We start from the raw sequence: 22,283 nt of genomic DNA, 5'->3' as shown, positions 1-22,283 counted from the left end.
ACCTAACTAAGAAATACATTTGGCGATAGAATTCTCCCCCTACCCTCCTAGGCAAGTCTATTGTCCAGCTACCTGCTAATCGTCATAATGGCGCTGTACAACGTGACCATTTGTGTTTGAAAGAGTATTTTCCAGTAAGCAACAATTAGTTTACCTTCATTAGACAACTTTGTTCCAATATTTCTGTAATTCAGTGATATTTATTCCCATAGTAATTCATTATGTATCCATTTACTAAATAAACATCTGCTTTTTGAAAGAGTATTTGTATCATTATTTTATTAACGAAAGCATAAAGATGCCATTATTAGTTACATTGTTTTAGTTTGAACGTGCAGACTGGCATTAAGAACAGCGGGAACGTTTCCCTAGTCAGCGCCATTATTAGTGCAATGGTCCTTAAAGTGTTGCTCTGCGTTTTATTTATTTGTTATTTATTTAACCTTTTATTTAACTAGGCAAGTCAGTTAAGAACAAATTCTTATTTACAATGACGGCCTACCAAAAGGCAAAAGGCCTCCTCTGGGGACGGTGGCCTGGGATTTAAAAAAAAATAAAAATGAATACAATATAAATATAGGACAAAACACACATCACAACAAGAGAGACACAACACTACATAAAGAGAGACCTAAGACAACAACATAACAAGGCAGCAACACAGCATGGTAGAAACAGTACATGGCAACAACATGGTAGGAACACAACATGGTAGCAGCACCCTCAGTGGTAGTAATAACACCTGTGGGAAGAGGGGCATTCTTACCAAACCACATGACCTTTGTTTTGGAGGTGTTCAGAACAAGGTTAAGGGTAGAGAAAGCTTGTTGGACACTAAGAAAGCTTTGTTGTAGAGCGTTTAACACAAAATCCGGGGAGGGGCCAGCTGTATACGCAGACTGATATGCAGACTGTATCATCTGCGTATAAATGGGTGAGAGAGCTTCCTAGTGCCTGAGCTATGTTGTTGATGTAAATTGAGAAGAGCGTGGGGCCTAGGAGTGTCCACCCCCCATCCCCCTTCCTCCTCCCTTCCCCATGGGCTAGGTCTGTCTTCTGTGCACGGCTCTGCGGCCCATCCTGCGCCCCCTGCTCTTGTGCCTTGAATCTCGCGCGCTTTCAGTGTATACAGCTGGAAAACTGCAAGGCAATCCCATTGTGCGCCATTCGGGAGCCATGACCAATATGACCATATTGTCCTGCTAATAACAGGGTTAATAATATATCTGTGAGAATATCTAAGGGGCTTTTATATAATTCAAAATTATTAATAATAATAATAATAATAATGATAATAACAATGATAATAATGATAATTGCTTTGTTTAAAAAATAATAATATTTTGGAGATGATTTGGATTTCAAATAATGAAAAATGTGCGAGGAAAAAGGCCATTCTTGAACATGGGATGAGCCATTGTTACTAATTTGTAAGTTTGTTATTTAGAATGATTTATTTCTGTTTTTAGAGGGCGAGAAACCAAAAACCTACAGTCATCTCATGTGTCTCCCAGTCGAGGCCGGCACGGGTATTGAACCAGAATCTGTAGCAACACAGCTTGCACTGCTACAGTGGTTCCTCCTTTAAAAGTTGTGAGCTTACACCGCAGGAGGTACCCAGGGTCACGGCTTCATTGCTCCAGACCACCACAAGGGGGAGTTAGAGCACTCATTATGCATTTGGGTCCCAAGGTTTTTATATGACCAATCATATCGAGTGGTTCCAATGACGAATTTGATGCGAGCCACACGTCCCTGGTGACTTTCTTCAGCAAAGATGGGTGACAAAACATTACGGGGGAAGCAAATGTAAGTAGTTATAACGTCATAACGAGTAAAGCTAAAAATGTACAATTGAGAGGAATATGTTAGTTAATGTAGAGACAAACGATTGTGCATATTCTTTTGTCATAAAATTAACTTACAAAAATTGCTATTTAGCAAGTTAGCTAACTAGCTAACATTAGCAAGCTAGCTAGCTGGTGTTATGACATGAGTATGACATTGTAATTCGTGTTGTTTGTTTTAGGGACTCCTGAGAGAACCAGCAAACCAGACTGTCGTCTTGGGAAACAGTGGATGTAAAGAATGTAGCTAGCTAAAGCATTTACTGCAAATTGAATGTACAATTGTGTAAGCTTGCCTTGCTGTGCAATGCAGCTGAAGTAACATAGCTAGCTAACTATTTACTTGCTTATTGTGTAGTGGAGGATAAAAATAACTGTATGCCTATGGATGTGTAGCTAGCTACAGTATATAGCCGATCTGTGTATGGACCCTAAAACGTTAGGTTCTGAACTAATATTCATACCAATCTATGAACTTCAGCTATCATAGTTGTTGTATCAACTTCAAGTCTGAATGGCATTAATGAAGCCTATGGATTGAGTAGAATATAATAACGTTATTGTGCCAAGGATGCAAGTCCTATATACATGTACTGTAGTTATTACCACGCATGAGATCCCCACATTGTAGCCTGTACATTGAATATATTCACTGATCATGTACTTTTCCTTTGCAAATAAAGGTGGGGTTCAGGTATGAATCTCGTTGAGACATTCTTTTTCATTAATATCCAATACCAGGTGTATCAAATTCCATTCTTTGAATGATGCTGTGTCTGCATGTACAGTGGGGGGAAAAAGTATTTGATCCCCTGCTGATTTTGTATGTTTTCCCACTTACAAAGAAATGATCAGTCTATAATTTTAATGGTAGGTTTATTTGAACAGTGAGAGACAGAATAACAACAAAAAAATCCAGAAAAACGCATGTCAAAAATGTTATAAAAGGATTTGCATTTTAATGAGGGAAATAAGTATTTGACCCCTCTGCAAAACATAACTTAGTACTTGGTGGCAAAACCCTTGTTGACAATCACAGAGGTCAGACGTTTCTTGTAGTTGGCCACCAGGTTTGCACACATCTCAGGAGGGATTTTGTCCCACTCCTCTTTGCAGATCTTCTCCAAGTCATTAAGGTTTCGAGGCTGATGTTTGGCAACTCGAACCTTCAGCTCCCTCCACAGATTTTCTATGGGATTAAGGTCTGGAGACTGGCTAGGCCACTCCAGGACTTTAATGTGTTTCTTCTTGAGCCACTCCTTTGTTGCCTTGGCCGTGTGTTTTGGGTCATTGTCATGCTGGAATACCCATCCACGACACATTTTCAATGCCCTGGCTGAGGAAAGGAGGTTCTCACCCAAGATTTGACAGTACATGGCCCCGTCAAATGATGCGGTGAAGTTGTCCTGTCCCCTTAGTAGAAAAACACCCCCAAAGCATAATGTTTCCACCTCCATGTTTGACGGTGGGGATGGTGTTCTTGGGGTCATAGGCAGCATTCCTCCTCCTCCAAACACGGCGAGTTGAGTTGACGCCAAAGAGCTCCATTTTGGTCTCATCTGACCACAACACTTTCACCCAGTTGACCTCTGAATCATTCAGATGTTCATTGGCAAACTTCAGCCGGGCATATATATATATGTGCTTTCTTGAGCAGGGGGACCTTGCGGGCGCTGCAGGATTTCAGTCCTTCACGGCGTAGTGTGTTACCAATTGTTTTCTTGGTGACTATGGTCCCAGCTGCCTTGAGATCATTGACACGATCCTCCCGTGTAGTTCTGGGCTGATTCTTCACCGTTCTCATGATCATTGCAACTCCACGAAGTGAGATCTTGCATTGAGCCCCAGGCCGAGGGAGATTGACAGTTCTTTTGTGTTTCTTCCATTTGCGAATAAATCGCACGACTGTTGTCACCTTCTCACCAAGCTGCTTGGCGATGGTCTTGTAGCCCATTCCAGCCTTGTGTAGGTCTACAATCTTGTCCCTGACATCCTTGGAGAGCTCATTGTTCTTGGCCATGGTGGAGAGTTTGGAATCTGATTGATTGATTGCTCCTGTGGACAGGTGTCTTTTATACAGTGTCGTGTCTTTGGCTATGCCGGATTAAGTGATATGACATGCTAACTTATAAAATTATTTCTCTGTAATTAATATTACCTGATTAAGCTAATCATGTAAATGTAATTAACTAGAAAGTCGGGGCACCACAGAAGAACGTTTATAGAGCTGTTATCCTCTGAGTTGTAAGATAGGCAAGCCAACGTGGGCGGCAGGGCCCAAGTAGGTAATGAAGGTGGGATACATGTTCGACAGAAACATTTGTTTGAATGGTAAAAGCTCTTCCATTCCTGTTTCTGTGAGTAGGCCAAAGTAAGCTGAACGAAGCTTATGATAGTAAGCTTGTGGGTGTTCGTTCCGAGCTTGTTTGACGGTGTTAGCCAGTGAGCTATCGTGTTTGCGAGTCGCAGAACCACTGAATTCTAATTTCAAAGCTGTGGCAAGTTTAGTGTAATCATTTAGCACGTGTTGCTGTTGTAGACGAATGAACCCTGTCACGTGTCTATTTGACGTTCGCTTCAACAGGTAAACCCTGTCAGAACCCGTAGCGTTCGGGTAGCCATCCAACGCGTCCTCTATGTCAGCTAGGAACGTCTCAGTATCGTTTGGCTGACCTGGAATGGGGTCAAAGGTGGGGAAATTCTTGACGAGTTTGTCAAGGTATTCCGCGCCAAGCGGGCGGAGAGGGTTGGCTTCATCCTGTGGAGAGATTGGGGCCGAAAGGCCAAGAGAGGAAGCCAAGCCTTGTTGTTGTTGGCCAAGAGGCGCCATATTACTCAGTGCCGAAGGGCAAAGAGGAGAAGACTGAGGGACACATGAGGGAGGCAAGGTCTGAAACCTATTGTCTTCACTCCTGTGAGTACAGGGCTCCGGTTGCTTGGATGGGAAGTCGCGCTGTAGAGCGTGACCATTCTGGATTTCCTCCAGATGGTACCTAAGGGTGGAATTCTGCTGCATTGCAGAGTCCACTTGAGCGCTTAGAGTACTGATTTTGGACACGTAAGTGTCACACCTGCTCCTTTCGGTCTCAAACTTATCTGTCATGGTTTGCAGATAGAGGTCTTGAGTACGGAGCGAGAGATTCAGTGATGAGATTTCCTCTGCTTGCTTAGAAATCAATATTTCCAACCTCATCACCTGAGTTCTCTCATCATTCATTTGGTCAGCGACTTCAATAAGTTCTGCTGATTTATCATCCAACTTTGTCATTGTGTTCATTAACTGATCGTCTTTGGTCTGCAGCGCTTTGAGGAGCACCGTGTTATTTTGAGTAACATTCAACAAAACAGCATGCATGTTGTCAAGTTGAGCGCTCCTGTTTGTAGATAACTCTTCAGATTTATCTAGTTTGGCGTGGACATCATCGTATTTAGTTTTGGCTAAATCGAGTTGTTCCTGTAGCATATGATTTTGTTCCTGTAGAAAACGATTTTGTTGAAGAGCTTGTGCTTGTTCATCGTCATACGTTTTTGCAATTACATTTAATTGTTCAGTTTTCGAACGCAGTTCCATAGCTAGCAGAATTTTTCCCTTGTCTGCCTTGGTCATTGGTTTCCCGGTTCTCTCCACCTGTCCCTTTATGTCTACCATTACCTGCTCGTGCTTCAGCTGTGCACTGCGGTATTGGACAGATGGCAATCTCGGATGGCAAGACATCAGAGCTAGACTGGAGAGAACCTTTACGAGGCCTGCGCCCGATGGTTGATTTTGGAAAACATTGTTGTCTGCTTTTCCACTAATTACATAATTAGGGTTGTTATCGCTGCTGATGTCAGAGATCAATCCATTTACGGGTGGAGGTTCACTAATTAGCGGGCGAGTGGGGACCACCCCCTCTGATAGCCTGCACATTATTAGAACATTTGAAAGGAAAAATGTTTTTCCTAATTTTCCAAAATTTGGTTTTGGAATGTGGGGAGCTGCAAAGACGATTTTAATATATTTATAGACGTTAATGAACCATCAGTACTGTACAGTACTGTGGAAGTTGGGCGTGAATGAATTTGCAAAAGCAAATTGAATTAATCAAGGCCAATGATTAGTCCTACCTGGGTAGGCTGTCTGGGTATTAAACTTGAATTACCTGAGAGTTTGCTTCATCCAGGTTAATATGCAAAGTTTAAGTTGTCTCAGTTAATTGGAAGAACCTAGAAAGGTATGTTCGACAATTTAACTTATTAAATTGAATGAGACGATTGGTTCCTACAATCTCCATTGATTGGATATCATAAGTGTAAACCGTAGGTCAAATGTTGGGACCCTTCACCACTAGGGTACGCTCCTACCTGGGCTGAGCGTCAGTAAAGGGGTTTTAGTGACTGTGCCTTGCTAAAGCAGATTTTACTGATTAATCTATTTATGATATATCAAACCTGTATAGGCTATCTGGGAATTAACTTTGAATTACCTGAGAGGTTGCTTCATCAAGGTTAATATGCAAAGTTTAAGTTGTCTCATTTAGTTGGAAGAACCTAGAAAGGTATGTTCGACAATTTAACTAAATAAATTGTATGAGGCAATGATACCCAAGCAATTCAGATTGCGGAGTTATCATAACAGTAATGTAGTTTAAATGTTTAGGGTACATTCACCACTATACTTTCCCTTAAGGCCGAAGCCACATGGGATTCACTCCCGTCAGTAATGGGTTTTACTGAAGGTGCCTTGCTAAAGCAGATTTTACTGATTAATCTATTTATGATATCTCAAACCTGTATAGGCTATCTGGGAATTAACTTTCAATTAACCTGAGAGCCTTGCTTCATCTAAGTTAAGTTTGGAAAAAGTTAATAATGTCTCATTATGGACGCCCAATCAATTTTGGATATTTAAAAAAAAAAAAAAGATCCACTTGAAAAGGTAAATCTGGCAATTTCACTTGTTAGTTAAATTGAATGAGACGTCATATCCCGTGCTCCACGTTTGAATTTCCCCTAGAGATGTACTGGCAATTCTTCACCACCAGGGTGCAGAATGATGAAATTTAAACGGAAGTACAAAGGTCGGACTTCCGTCGCGCTACGGAGGAATTTTAAACGTGGTACGGAGAGAGGAAATGTTCCCTCTCTGTTAGCTTGCCCGTAATGCTAAGCTATTGCTACTTGGTTCAGGAGTATCCTTCCAAGCACCAAAATAGGATCCTTTCACTTATGGAAAGGGTGGGTTTTCTAGTGACGTCTCACCTTAACCCCATTCAGCATATTCTGCTAGTGTTTATGCTGACCGGAGCGACACGGTACTGAAATACAGATACGCATACGGTCTGCCCACACTTTCTTAGTGCGGTAGGCAAATTATTCGGCTCGGTTACCGGACAGTTAACTTCTAAATTCTAACCTTACTCTAGAAGTTAATATTTACCGACAGAAATAGTACCGTTTGGCCTAACGGACTAAAACTGGAATTTATTCCTCACTGCTATCGATATAAGACCGGGCTATTTTAAATAGCTTCTCTCAATGGAAAATGCACAATCACTTTGTTTAGATAGCATGCTGTTTGTACAATTCCGTTTGCACAATTGATATATAGAATTTCACAGCAAAGTCCAATTCTATCTTAGATTCCTCGCACGGGGGCTCCATATATGTCGTGTCTTTGGCTATGCCGGATTAAGTGATATGACATGCTAACTTATAAAATTATTTCTCTGTAATTAATATTACCTGATTAAGCTAATCATGTAAATGTAATTAACTAGAAAGTCGGGGCACCACAGAAGAACGTTTATAGAGCTGTTATCCTCAGAATAAACTCTTAAAATACTTAGTAATATTTTACATCGATAGCAGTCAATCTTAACCCGTATGTTGTTTCAGTCTCATCATGAAAGTTGTAATTCTTGGTTATCTGCACGAACCCAGTCTTTACTAAAATCATCCATACATCAATTGTCTTAAAATCATTTATTTACTACACTAAGTAATTAACAGAAAACATACAAACAGCAACTATCGTCACAAATGATGGGTAGAGGAATGTGCCCTAATGGCTAACAAGCATGGCTGGTCTGTTAGACAATGGGTCATAAAACGGTAAGCTGAGAAGTTACACAGAGTTCATTAATATTAACAATTGGCAATTGAAGGCTCACTCATTCGGGAACATTTGCAATCAATATATATTTACGCTCATGTGTCGTCGGGATTCTTGTTGGAGAGTTTTGTTCTAATGGAGAGTTTGTCAGCGTTCTCTCTCTCGGTTAGAATGGATCTGTCAGAGCGACATCATAGAATGGATGTGGTTGGTCTTCGCGTTCGATGATATAATTTACTTAGCTGCAGACTAATAATTAATATCAAAGACTTGTTCTTATTCTGTCGATATCGATAGTCTAAAAGTTAACCACGTGGTATGGTTCACTTTCAGTAGAATACTTGGCTGGTCAAACCTCTGGGCCAAACTCACGAGGGAGTGGAGGCCTGGTCTGTAGAAATGTAAATCAGGGGGTGTTTTATAGTACCCATAGAAAAGGCTTGTCAAATGACGCCTGGTCCTGTATGTGTCCCTGGGGGCGTGCCTATGACTGAGCTAGACTTGGTTACAGAAATATAATTCTATCACATTAACATCAGTACATAGCATCTCAATGTATTACAAATAGCTTTATCCTTATTAATACATTTTATACAACCATGTGGATTCAGTCTCATCGCTGAGGCTATCATGTAGACCGTTTTAGGGTAATATGGCTATATTGTCTCTTCTGAGTATCACAAAATTGTACCAAGCGGATCAGTTCGTAGCTGGAGTCTTCATCAATCTTCCATATCTTCTCCAGAACACACATGTCTCTTGGTTCTCCAATTCTATGACTTGGAAGAATTTCCTTTGTCTCTCTATGAAACATGTTGTAGTAGATTCTCCTCTTGGAATTTTTACAACCCTGGGTTGGGGGGGAAGGTAGGTTGGGTGATGGTACAAAGGGGAGGGGGTCAACTGTCCTTCCTGTACCCAAAGAGGCCAACGTCATGACAACAGGTAACAAACTGAGATTAGGAGCACTCCCTTTAAGAGTGTGCTCCTAATCTCAGCTCGTTACCTGTATAAAAGACACCTGGGAGCCAGACATTTTTCTGATTGAGAGGGGGTCAAATATTTATTTCCCTCATTAAAATGCAAATCAATTTATACCATTTTTGACATGCGTTTTTCTGGACTATTTTGTTGTTATTCTGTCTCTCACTGTTCAAATAAACCTACCATTAAAATTATAGACTGAAAATGTCTTTGTCTGTGGGCAAACGTACAAAATCAGCAGGGGATCAAATACTTTTCCCCTCACTGTGTGAGGGAAACGTCCTGACGACTATTGTTATTGTTAGCAGAGATTAACAGAGAGGTTCCCCTGCGAAATCTGGTCTGTCCAAAACGGGATATAACATTACAGAACGTTTCAAATGAAATGTATAATTTAGAACAGAAACCATTGTCTGTCAGATAGAATAGGGAGTCATGTCAGCTCTAATTCTCTTTCTATTTGCAATGTTTCGGAGCGTTTCACATCCCTGGCCTTGAAAACACCCCTTTATAATTTTTTGGTAAACAGAATGGCAACAGTATGTTTTTCATTCTAATCAAGTGGCATCCTCTGACTTCCACTCTTCTTAAATATAGACTGAACATCGAAACCAGCGTTTCCTGTGGAAAGTTTATGATGCGACACATGTCCATACAAACCAAGCAAAACTGGTCAAGCCAACCAAAACAAAGCCAAACTGAGGAAGCAAAACTGGTGTTAGATTAGGCCCTGTTTACTTTGGGGTAGCCTAATCACTGATCTAAACGAATAGATTGCTGTAGGCTATGCGTTGGAACCCCTGATTTCTCCTATCCAGTCATGTCAGATCTGTGACTAGTCCATGCTCTGGATGCAGGAAGGGGAGTGGCCTGGGAAAGTGGAGGGCGGTAGCTGGATTCGGCCTGCGTCTTTGGAGTTGGGCTGTGGCTATATACACGTATTTCCTGTGCGAAACATGGAGGGAGCTGAGGGTGAGGTCTTGACAAAGACTGGGAGCTAAGCCGGACCTAGACGGACTGACTGACTATCTCTGTGTTCTCATAGTCATCCAGTACATATTGACAGATCTCTTTAATGGTGAACTAATGCCCATTGCTCCTGACTATTTTAGGTGGTCTCTGCTTTTCTGAAAACTGGTCAAATAACTTATAAACAAAGTCGTTTTGAATAATTCTGTGCTGGTTTGAGCAAGATCATGTTGACCGATTTCCTGTCCACAGATCTACTGCCAAAATCTAGACAACCAATCCATGGTGAAAAGTTATACATTCCTGTAACATTACCTGTGCTTCAGTCAGTGTGTGGGTATTTTCATCCCTTGTTGTTTTTGTCCGAGCCAGTGCTTGCATTTACAAAAGGACATTTTTTGGTAGCCTACTTAGAGACTGAACTCCATGCACTCAGATTCTGGTCTGGAGCATGACTTACATTTCAGCACAGTCCAGTAGCTGCTATCTATGCCACTGTGTTAGAGCCCTGGTGCTGGCACTCCCAGGATACATCCCAAATGACACCCTATTCCCTATGTAGTGCACTACTTTTGACCAGGGCCCATAAGGCTCTGGTCTAAAGTAGTGCACTACATAGGAGAAACAGCCATTTCCTCACAGCAGAGCAGAGCGAGGCCTGAATCCAGATACACTATATATACAAAAGTATATGGACACACCTTCAAATTAGAGGATTTGGCCATTTCTGCCACACCCGTTGCTGACAGCTGTTTTGTGCATAGCACAAAGCTATGCAATTTCATAGACAAAGATTGTCAGTAGAATGGCCTTACTGAAGAGCTCAGTGACTTTCAACATTGCACCGTCATAGGATGCCACCTTTCCATCAAATCAAATTGTATTTGTCACATGCACCAAATACAACAGGTGTAGACCTTACCGCGAAATGCTTACTTACAAGCCCCTAACCAACAATGCAGTTCAAGAAATAGAGTTAAGAAAATATTTACTAAATAAACTAATTGGGCCTGTTCTCCGGAAAGCAGTACATCCTTCGCGTCGGACTCGTTAAAGAAAGAATCTTTGTTCAGTTCAAGGTGAGTAATCACTGTTATGATGTCCAGAAGCTCTTTTCGGTCATAAGAGATGGTAGCAGCAACTTTATGTATAAAATAAAAAGTTACAAACAATGTGAAAAAACTAAGAAATTAGCACAGTAGGCATCCCCTCCTGCACCATTGTTATTAACAAGTCACTTCATCAAATTTCTGCCCTGCTAGAGCTGCACGGGTCAACTGTAAGTGCTGTTATTGGGAAGTGGAAACGTCTAGGAGCAACAACGGCTCAGACGCAAAGTGGTATGCCACACAAGCTCACAGAACGGGACCGCCGAGTGCTGAAGCGCGTAGCGCGTAAAAATCATCTGTCCCCGGTTGCAACACTTACTTCCGTGTTCCAAACTGCCTCTGGAAGCAACGTCAGCACAATAACTGTTTGTCGGGATCTTCATGGCCGAGCAAGCCTAAGATCACCATGCTCAATGCAAAGCGTTGGCTGGAGTGGTGTAAAGCTCGCCGCCATTGGACTCTGGAGCAGTGGAAACGCGTTCTCTGGAGTGATGAATCACTCTTCAACATCTGGCAGTCCGACGGACGAATTTGGGTTTGGTGGATGCCAGGAGAACTATACCCCAATGCATAGTGCCAACTGTAAAGTTTGGTGGAGGAGGAATAATGGTCTGGGGCTGTTTTTCACATTTTGGGCTAGGCCCCTTAGTTCCGTTGAAGGGAAATACTAATGGTGCAGCACAAGGCGAGGTCCATACAGAAATGGTTTGTCGAGATCGGTGTGGAAGAACTTGACTGGCCTACACAGAGCCCTGACGACAACCCCATCGAACACCTTTGGGATGAATTGGAACGCCGACTGCGAGCCAGACCTAATCTCCCAACACCAGTGTCCGACCTCACTAATGCTCTTGTGGCTGAAAGGAAGCAATGTTTAAACATTTAGTAGAAAGCCTTCCCAGAAGAGAAGAGGCTGTTATAGCAGCAAAGGGGGCACAAACTCCAAATGCCCATGATTTTGGAATGAGATGTTCAACGAGCCGGTGTCCACATACTTTTGGTCATATAGTGTACATCAGAAGTCACATGAGCTGTTTTTTCCAGCTTTCTCCCTTCTGCAGGGAGGGAGAGAGCAAACTCCACTGAACTAGTTTCAATTTATGCAATCTGATTTGGTTCTGGGTGCCAAGACTACTTCATTTCCTAGATGAGATATGTTTGGCTCTACTAGCCTAGATACCATTTTTTTGTGCTGTCTAAAATGAACCTTACTTGTGTCATACTTAGTTGTTATGTTCTTGGTTGTTTAATTGTAACATATGACATGGGATTGAAGGGGCCTAGACATTGTTCAGTACAGTTGAAACAGTTGAGCTGCTACACCTTTGTGTGCAGTGTGTCTATGAAACCTGCTCTATTATTCTGACGTTTGATTAATTTGTTTTAATTTTAACACAGCACAAGCTGGAGGCAAATTAATTATTCCTGTGTTTGCTTCTGTCGATACCAGGGAAAATCTGTGTTATGCTCTGTATTTCTGACATTTCCCACATGGATTAGGTAGAGATCTGTGAAGAAAAAAAAAAGATATTTGAAATCTTAATCTGTGCTCGATTAAACTTTCCTGGTTTAATAGAACAATAGAATAGTCCCAACATTGTAATAGTCCCAATCTTGCATTCCAGGTAGGCTAAAGCAAACACTCAAATAGTATTTGAATCGAAGTCTGATTAGGTATCACGACCACCGTGTAATGCCGCAGTGCAGGAGGAAGATTACTTTATTGTCCAATGTTCATGAATGGCCAACAGATATTAGTATTTAGCTGTATCCCAAACCCTTTGAAAGACAGTTTGGTGAGGGTGTACAGTAGCAGAGGGCAGCCATACTACAGCACCCCTGGAGGAGGAGCAGGAGCAGGAGGAGGTGTTGGTGGTGGTTTAGGAGAGGGGTAAAGGCTTAATCGGTTGCATGATCTAGTCATGCTCTCCTCTAGAGTGGAAAGTCACTGAACACTGAATCACTACGCTAAAGCGAAAACCCACCTCCGCAAATGGGTTTTTGAAATGGTTCTTCTTCTAGGTCTATATGTTTAGGGAATGATTCAACAACATTGGCCCCGGATTCAAAATCTGGAACTAACAGTTGGTTGTTGAACTTGAAGGTGTTTTATTGAATTCCTCCTCAATTATACAATGCTCTGTACGGTTGTGGTTAGGGATTCCCCTCTGGGTTTCTTTGTGGGTCCATTGCCAACAGGGGGAGCTATTGTAGCTTGTTTTGAACCACGTGAAAATGTGAGACAGTGTCATCGTCATAGCAGGCTTTGCGGAAGGTATCCAGGGAGATTTCGAGTCTGTTTTCCTTTTGAAAACAGGAGTCCAGATAAAGTAGACAACAGCTTCCAGTGCCAGTTCTTCACCATCTCTTTGTATGAGATCAAGAATGTAACGATAAAAGCTTTTGGAGTTTCTATCCGTCCTATTGAAAAGTGATGGTATGTTTTATACATTTAACTGTTTCATTTTCCATCCCTGTCATTTGGAGAGAATGGCAGCTTGCAATAGGTGTGTAGGTACCATTTAGACACAGGCTTACACACACCCACACGCACACACACACAGACACAAGTCTTTCTAATGTTCCTCCTCTTGAGGGACACCTACCAGTCTCAGCATTGTGTGCATATCAACGTGCACTGTGCTCACACAAAAACAAAAAGGGCTGACAATCCGGGAAGGCGGGGTCCTTTTTGAAGCGCTCTGTACTGGCACTGCTCCAGAGAGCGAACTCTAGCTCCTTCACTAAAATGAACTCATCACTTTCACAGCTGACTGTAGCTGCCGAGTCATGGGTCCACCCCCACCAAATCCCGCAGCAATTTACACCTTGTTTGTGTCCTGAATGGCACCCGATTGCCTACATAGTGCACTACTTTTGACCAGGCCCCATAGGGCTCAAAAAAAAAAATTGTGAACTATAAAGGGAATATGGTGCCATTTGGGACATAGGCCTCATCTCTATCTCTGACTAGCCTACCACCCCTGACTACAATCTGACTACCATCTGCACCTGATAGGATATGAAAACGCATTACACTGGATTTAATAGTGCATGGAAACGGGACAAATATGATAAAATCAACATATCCCCACAACACGGTTATCGTTTAATGTGGATCTAATGAATTATGTCAGCTCTATTTATTACATTTCTGTCTGCAATGTTATGAACGTTTCACTCACTGAAGACACCACGGGACACCTCTCCCTACATGGAAACACTTGAACAGAACCTCAGTCATTGGACAGCAGCAGGCCCTCAAATTCAGGAAGTATGCTTGTTATTGGACAGTATCTCTGTCATTCTCAGCTGGCCTGCAGGTGATTGGCTTCGGCCTTGGGCCTGCCACTTTGGCTGTGTTCTGATAGGCCGAGTCATGCCCAAGGCGGGTCCCAGACTCCCAGAGCTGTAGGACCTGCTAGGTTTCATTAATGCAGTGCTCTGTGTGGACTCCACAGTCCATGTTGGCACCGATATTCTGTTGAAAATAGCATTCTAACACAAGTACTTTAGGTGCCAATATGGTTAGCTATCTCAAACAGTACCAGCCAAACTCTGAGCTGTCTTTGGCTTTTGGGCTGATCCTACCCTGTCTCTCTTTCCCTTTTGCTCTCTCTCCCTCTCTCCTCTCTGTCTCTCTCGTCCTGCAGCACAGGACATCTTGGGCGACCAGAAGAATTCAATGCCAAGATATGATCTCTTGTTTTTTTTTTTTTTCATCTGTGGATTTTACCGTGGATTTGATCAGTCTTAGCTCAGTCCCAAATGGCTCCCTATCTCGTGCACTACTTTTGACCCTGTGGGCCCTGGTCAAAAGTAATGTAGTAAATAGGGAATTGGGTGCCATTTGGGACATTACCTTACTAATCTCGTGGCAAGGGAGGGTTTGAATAAAGCATTATGTTTCTTAATTTAAACATAATTCTGGCTCTGTATTGTTGTAGTTGGAGCCATTTTGAATTCTTTAGCCTATTTCTGAATTCTTATTTCTGTTCTCTTTGTTCAGTGTCTCACCAGCCTGCAGATTCACCATTTCTCTCTAGATTCCAATGGATTTAATTTTAGATGTTTGACCTTCCAGTGAATTTCTATTTAGGTTCCAGTTTCTGTTGAGGAGAGCAACTATGAATATGCACACCACCACATTTCCTCTGTTTGTGGTGATGATTCTACTTTTTGCTCCTACTCTCACACTCTTTTTTTACTTGACCTGTTTTGTGGGTGTTGTTCAATTGAGTGATAAGTCACATAACTGATGCTCTAACTGTACTGTGATGTCACACCCACAGGGCTTTTTGATTGGTGCACGGCCCGAAAATGCCTGCGAACCCATTGACCCGCCCCCTATTCGGGACAACCTCACTGGTGCCTTCATCGTGCTCATCAAGCGCTTCGACTGCAACTTTGACATCAAGGTAGGGTGCATCGTAATCACACAAACCTCCCCATGTGGTGTATAATTTGTTGCCCCGAAGTTGCTAACCACGTACACAAGATTAGATATTTTGGCATCCGTCTAATGGTTAGGGTTACGATTGGGGGTAGGGGTAATCTGATCCTAAATCTGTGGTTAAATGTAGTTCCTACCTAAAGGCTCCCTTATGGTCTATAATGAAGTTGCCTGTAATTAAAAAAATATATATATTTTATTGAACCTTTATTTAACTAGGCAAGTAAGTTAAAACCAAATTCTTATTTACAATGACGGCCTACCCCAGCCAAACCAGGACGACGCTGGGCCAATTGTGTGCTGCCCTATGGGACTCCCTATCACAGCCGGATGTGATGCAGCCTGGAATCTAACCAGGGACTGTAGTCTCGCCTCTTGCACTGAGATGCAGTGCTTTAGACCGCTGTGCCACTCGGGAGCCCTGAGTACTGATCCAAAGTCAGTTTCCTTTTTTACCTCCTGATGGATATGGTTAGGGATGGGATTGGGAAAGCTGATCCTAGATCTATACTTAGGCACAACTTCTACCTTGAGCCCTTCTTACATGCAGCACAGTACACAGGAAATAGCTGTTGCCCAGTCAGGACTTCCTGTGCTGGCACTGAACCATCTCTCCCTCTTTCCAATCCCCCCTTCCCTCTCTCCGCTCATCCCCTGCTTCTCTGGTTCGTCTACTGATGTGGTGCATTAACTGGGTGCCCTCAGCAGCTCTCTGCAGAAATGCAAATAAAAGCATTGTTGTCGTTTTAACATGGTATGGAAAAGACACCTTTAACTTGCGCCAACATCACAACCAAAGAGAGAGGAGGGCATTGGTTTTTTCCCTTTAAGAAGGGGGAAAGCATCATTTCTTATTACCGAGTTACAACATTTTATGCATGGCAAATCCACGAAGACGGGGATATTAGGCCTATTTTCTTCTTCTCAGTAACAAAGGAGCCATTTAGTTTTTACGGCGCGGCACTCCGAAACGTCTCGACTCGAATGTGTCTGTCTGCGGAAAGTGTGTGTGTATGTGTGTGGCGCGCTCAGAGTCGAGAGGAGGAGTTGTTTTCCTAATAAATCCCAGGAGCTGTGGAGAGCACCACTCGATCCATCCAACCTTGAAGTGAGGCCGTGTGCAGCGAACAGGAGTAGAGCGAGGCGTAGAGAGCGAAGAAATTAGGAATGGAGAAGGAGGGGGAAGTGGAAGGATACAAGGAGAGGGACAGTGCATTTGGAAAGTATTCAGACCCATTGATTTCTTCCACATTTTGTTACGTTATAGCCTTATTCTAAAATGGATTAAATTGTTTTTTTCCCCCTCATCAATCTACACACAATACCCCATAATCAGAGTTGGGGAGTAACGGATTACAAAAAACGTTAACTGTAATCCGTTACGTTACCAGCAAAAATATTGTAAACAGATTACGGATACTTTTGAAAAACTTGATGATTACTTCGAGGATTACTTTTAATCCAAGCCTATGGAATAAAAGTGGGGCTTTTATTGCTCAATCTAATTAATTCTGATAAAAATAAATAAATCCATATGTTTAATGGACACATGCTCAAACTTGTACACTTTTGATAGACATGAAGGGGCAATCTGTAGTTGCTACATCAATTTTTGGATTGCTACACTTTATTTATACATATATATATATATATATATATATATATATATATATATATATATATATATATATATATATATATATATATATATATACACACACACACACACACACACACACACACACACACACACACACACACACACACACACATCTCTATTGATTCTTGAAGAATATAACTTATAAATGCCACGTGTTTAGTTTAACTGTCACACTCCATGAGAACCCAAAATATAAGCTTGTTTTACAGTAATAACAAACAATTATTTTTATATAATGGATGGTCTGTCCTTGCATCCAAAGCTCTGTCTATTAATCTGAGAGTGGTTACATTTCTCCAGGCCCATCCCTCAGCTTTTTACCAAAACAGAGGCGGGGCGACCATTTTGTTATTGTTTCGTCTGTGGAATTGCCCTTTAAACAGCTGCATATTATCAAGATATCAAAGTGTCACCAACAAAAAGGTCAACAATAGGTCTTTAGCAAATGCGGCATATGGCAATCATTTTTCACATGTAAATCACACTTTTCAGTAGTGCTCAAAGAATGCCATTCCTTGAGAGCAGAATTTATTTTTCAACTCGAATCAATGAGTCCAATCAGTCCTCCATGACAACAAAATCATAAACAACAGAGTAGGGCTGGCTAATAAGTCCTTAGTTTTGGGTTTATGCTCAGGTAAAACAATTTGGCTAATATATACTTCCATATTTCCAAGTCCTATTCTTGAAGATCAAGGGATATAACATTTATTGGAATGATTGGAATTCTGATATACTTTGGTTTTTTAATGTAAAGATAAAATTTAATCATATTATTATATGTAGTAGAAAGCGATGGGTTAGAATGATGGAGGCCACTGCGTTTTTGGGGACCTTCAATGCTGCAGACATTTTTTGGTACCCTTCCCCAGATCTGTGCCTCGACACAATCCTGTCTCGGAGCTCTACGGACAATTCCTTCGACCTCATGGCTTGGTTTTTGTTCTGACATGACCTGTCAACTGTGGGACCTTTATATAGACAGATGTGTACCTTTCCAAATCATGTCCATCAGCTGAATTTACAACCGGTGGACTCCAATCAAGTTGTAGAAACATTTCAAGGATGATCAATGGAAACAGGATGCACCTGAGCTTATTTTCGAGTGTCTGAATATTTATGCAAATAAGGTTTTCCTGTTTTTTAATTTTAATACATTTGCAAAAATGTCTAAAACCTGTTTTTGCATTGTCATTATGGGATATTGTGTGTAGATTGATGAGAGAAAAAAAACGATTTAATCCATTTTAGAATAAGGCTGTAACGTAACAAGAAGTCAAGGGGTCTGAATACTTTCCGAATGCACTGTAAATGAGTGAAGAGTCTAGGCTAATGATAGAAGTATATATGGATTGATGGAGGGAAGAGGTGGAGGTGGGGGAGGGGGTATGAGATGTAAGGAGTAATGGATTCTATGATAGATGTCAAGAGAGATGGAAGAGAGTGAGTGGGAGAGAATGAAAGCTAGAGGGAGATTAATTGATTTGATCTCTAGAACAGGCAGTCTGGCTGTGGTGTGTGGGGCTTTCTCTCCCTTGTCCCTCTCCCGCTCCATACCTTATAAGGCCTTTCTGCATCACACACACACCACACAGCGAGGTGTTCCCGAGGCAGGACTGAAACCGGATGCCCCCCCTGCCCTCTCCAGCCTGCCGTGCGTCAGCCAGAGACAAACACGCTAGCACACACACTAGGCCTGACCTGAGATCAGCCTGTTCCACGATACAAACTGAACCCCTTATCAGTCAGCGCTTCAGACAAACTGATCTAAGAACAGCCGATACTACACTCGGCCTGACATTGGATCACTTAAAAGGACAGTTCAGTCCCAAATCAAAGTCAGTTACTATCCCACTCTTCCCCTGGACCACAGAACAGCAGATGTCAAAGGTTTACAAAGCATTAGCTGAGAGTCTGGCTCTAAGATCCGATGTAGAATCAGTCCTTGAATTTCAACTCCTACCTATAGTCAAACAGCACAGAGCCACTGATCCTGACTCAGGATCAGCCAGACAGATGTGTTCTCTACAGCAGTTGAGTTACCTAAGAGCTGGGGAGGGACTGGCATGCACAAGAGACTGCATTCAGGAAAGGGCAGGGACATAATGTAGGGGGACGGACCTTCGGTTTGAGGAGGGGCGTGTGTGTGTGTGAGAGAGAGAATGGGTTAATGTCTTACGTTGGCCTCCAGGCTTTTGATTGACCATTAATAAATCTCCAATCAAGCAGGTGGGGGGGTACAGAAAAAGGAGATCCTTAAATACACCCCACCTTCCACCCCCAAAGCTGTACAGCTCCCAGACTTTTAACTGTACCAGAAGCTCAAATGTCAGAGAAACAAAGAAGGAATCCAGGAATCTATTTTGGCTCAAAATAGGGGAGCAGAGGGAGGTAAAAAATGCCTGGAAATGTTTCGCAGCATATGTGTTTTTTTAGCATTGCGCTAAACAGTACCATGTGAATGAAAACTGATTGTTTCTAAGTACCATCAGATATAATGGGAGATACAGTAATGCACGCTCTTGAGTGTCCGGGGCAGTTTGAGAGCTTGTGAGTGTTGGGTTTGATGTGCCGGGGTAGACATGCCACTCTGTGGGAGTGTGTGGTGGTCTGGGATGGGGAGCAAGAGAGCAGGTGATCTAGTGAGGGGGCTTCTAGTATTAATGGGTGGACTAGAGTGTGTACAGTGCATTCGTAAAGTATTCAGACCCCATCCCTTTTTCCAAATTTTGTTACGTTACAGCCTTATTCTAACTCATCAATCTACACACAGTACCCCATAATGACTAAGCAAAAACAGGTTTTTAAAAATGTTAGCAAATGTGTAAAAAAAATGTAACACGTTCCTTATTTACATACAGTTGAAGTCGGAAGTTTACATACACTTAGGTTGGAGTTATTAAAACTCGTTTTTCAACCACTCCACAAATTTCTTGTTAACAAACTATAGTTTTGGCAAGTCGGTTAGGACATCTACTTTGTGCATGACACAAGTCATTTTTCCAACAATTGTTTACAGACAGATTTTTTCACTCTATCACAATTCCAGTGGGTCAGAAGTTTCCATACACTAAGTTGACTGTGCCTTTAAACAGCATGGAAAATTCCAGAAAATTATGTCATGGCTTTAGAAGCTTCTGATAGGCTAATTGACATCGTTTGAGTCAATTGGAGGTGTACATGTGGATGTATTTCAAGGCCTACCTTCAAATTCAGTGCCTCTTTGGTTGACATCATGGGAAAATCAAAAGAAATCAGCCAAGGCCTCAGAAAAAAAAATTGTGGACCTCCACAAGTCTGGTTCATCCTTGGGAGCAATTTCCAAACGCCTGAAAGTACCACGTTCATCTGTACAAACAATAGTACGCAAGTATGAACACCATGGGACCACGCAGCCGTCATACCGTTCAGGAAGGAGAAGCATTCTGTCTCCTAGAGATGAACGTACTTTGGTGCGAAAAGTGCAAATCAATCCCAGAACAACAGCAAAGAATCTTGTGAAGATGCTGGAGGAAACAGATACAAAAGTATCTATACCCACAGTAAAACGAGACCTATATTGACATAACCTGAAAAGCCGCTCAGCAAGGAAGAAGCCACTGCTCCAAAACCTCCATAAAAAAGCCAGACTACTGTTTGCAACTGCACATGGGGACACAGAACGTACTTTTGGGAAAAATGTCCTCTGGTCTGATGAAACAAAAATATAACTGTTTGGCCATAATGACCATCGTTATGTTTGGAGGATAAAGGGGGAGGCTTGCAAGCCGAAGAACACCATCCGAACCGTGAAGCACGGGGGTGGCAGCATCGTGTTGTGGGGCTGCTGTGCTGCAGAAGGGACTGGTGCACTTCACAAAATAGATGACATCATGAGGAAGTAAATTTATGTGGATATATTGAAGCAACATCTCAAGACATCAGTCAGGATGTTAAAGCTTGGTCGCAAATGAGTCTTCCAAATGGACAATGACCCCAAGCATACTTCCAAAGTTGTGGAAAAATGGCTTAAGACAACAAAGTCAAGGTATTGGAGTGGCCATCACACAGCCCTGACCGCAATCCTATAGAAGTTTTGTGAGCAGAACTGAAAAAGCTTGTGTGAGCAAGGAGGCCTACAAACCTGACTCAGTTACACCAGCTCTGTCAGGAGGAATGGGCCAAAATTCACCCAACTTATTGTGGGAAGCTTGTAGAAGGCTACCCAAAATGTTTGACCCAAGTTAAACAATTTAAGGGCAATGATACCAAATACTAATTGAGTGTATGTAAACTTCTGACCCACTGGGAATGTGATGAAAGAAATAAAAGCTGAAGTAAATATTTCTCTACTATTATTCTGACATTTCACATTCTTAAAATAAAGTGGTGATCCTAACTGACCTAAGACAGGGAACCTTTACTAGGATTAAATGTCAGGAATTGCGAAAAACTGAGTTTAAATGTATTTGGCTAAGGTGTATTTAAACTTCTGACTTCAACTGTAAGTATTCAGACCCTTTGCTATGCGACTCGAAATTGAGCTCAGGTGTATCCTGTTTCCATTGATCATCCTTGAGATGTTTCTACAACTTGATTGGAGTCCACCTGTGGTAAATTCAATTGTTTGGACATGATTTGGAAAGGCACACACCTGTCTTTATAAGGTCTCCCAGTTGACAGTGCATGTCAGAGCAAAAACCAAGCCATGAGGTCGAAAGATTTGTCCATAGAGCTCTGAGACAGGATTGTGTCGAGGCACAGATCTGGGGAAGGGTACCAAAAGGTGTCTGCAGCATTGAAGGTCCCCAAGAACACAGTGGACTCCATCATTCTTAAATTGAAGAAGTTTGTAACCACCAAAACTCTTTCTAGAATTATCAGCCCGGCCAAACTCAGCAATCAGGGGAGAAGGGCCTTGGTCAGGGAGTTGACCAAGAACTCGATGGTCACTCTAACAGAGCTCTTGAGTTCCTCTGTAGAGATGGGACAACCTTCCAGAAGGACAACCATCTCTGCAGCACTCCACCAATCAGGCTTTTATGGTAGTGGCCAGACGGAAGACACTGCTCAGTATAAGGCACATAACAGCCCGCTTGGAGTTTGCCAAAAGGCACCTAAAGGACTCTTACCATGAGAAAGAAGATTCTCTGGTCTGAATGCCAAGTGTCACGTCTGGAGGAAACCT

At 42.2% G+C, this 22,283-nt stretch overlaps 1 protein-coding gene across 2 annotated transcripts in view; it reads left to right on the top strand.

Moving 5' to 3' along the window:
- Positions 1-22,283, top strand: part of LOC115157957 (E3 ubiquitin-protein ligase RNF13) — an 89,028-nt gene that overhangs the window by 27,495 nt on the left and 39,250 nt on the right. For both annotated transcript variants that reach the window (XM_029706327.1, XM_029706328.1), the window contains exon 4: positions 15,296-15,421. In XM_029706327.1, coding sequence (XP_029562187.1) covers positions 15,296-15,421 — 126 coding nt within the window. The remainder of the gene's footprint in view (positions 1-15,295; positions 15,422-22,283) is intronic.

The sequence above is a fragment of the Salmo trutta genome, chromosome 22, assembly GCF_901001165.1.
Source record: "Salmo trutta chromosome 22, fSalTru1.1, whole genome shotgun sequence".
In the NCBI taxonomy this organism is placed as follows: domain Eukaryota; kingdom Metazoa; phylum Chordata; class Actinopteri; order Salmoniformes; family Salmonidae; genus Salmo; species Salmo trutta.
The sequence above is the reverse complement of the archived record's forward strand: the minus strand, read 5'-3'. Positions and strand labels throughout refer to the sequence as shown.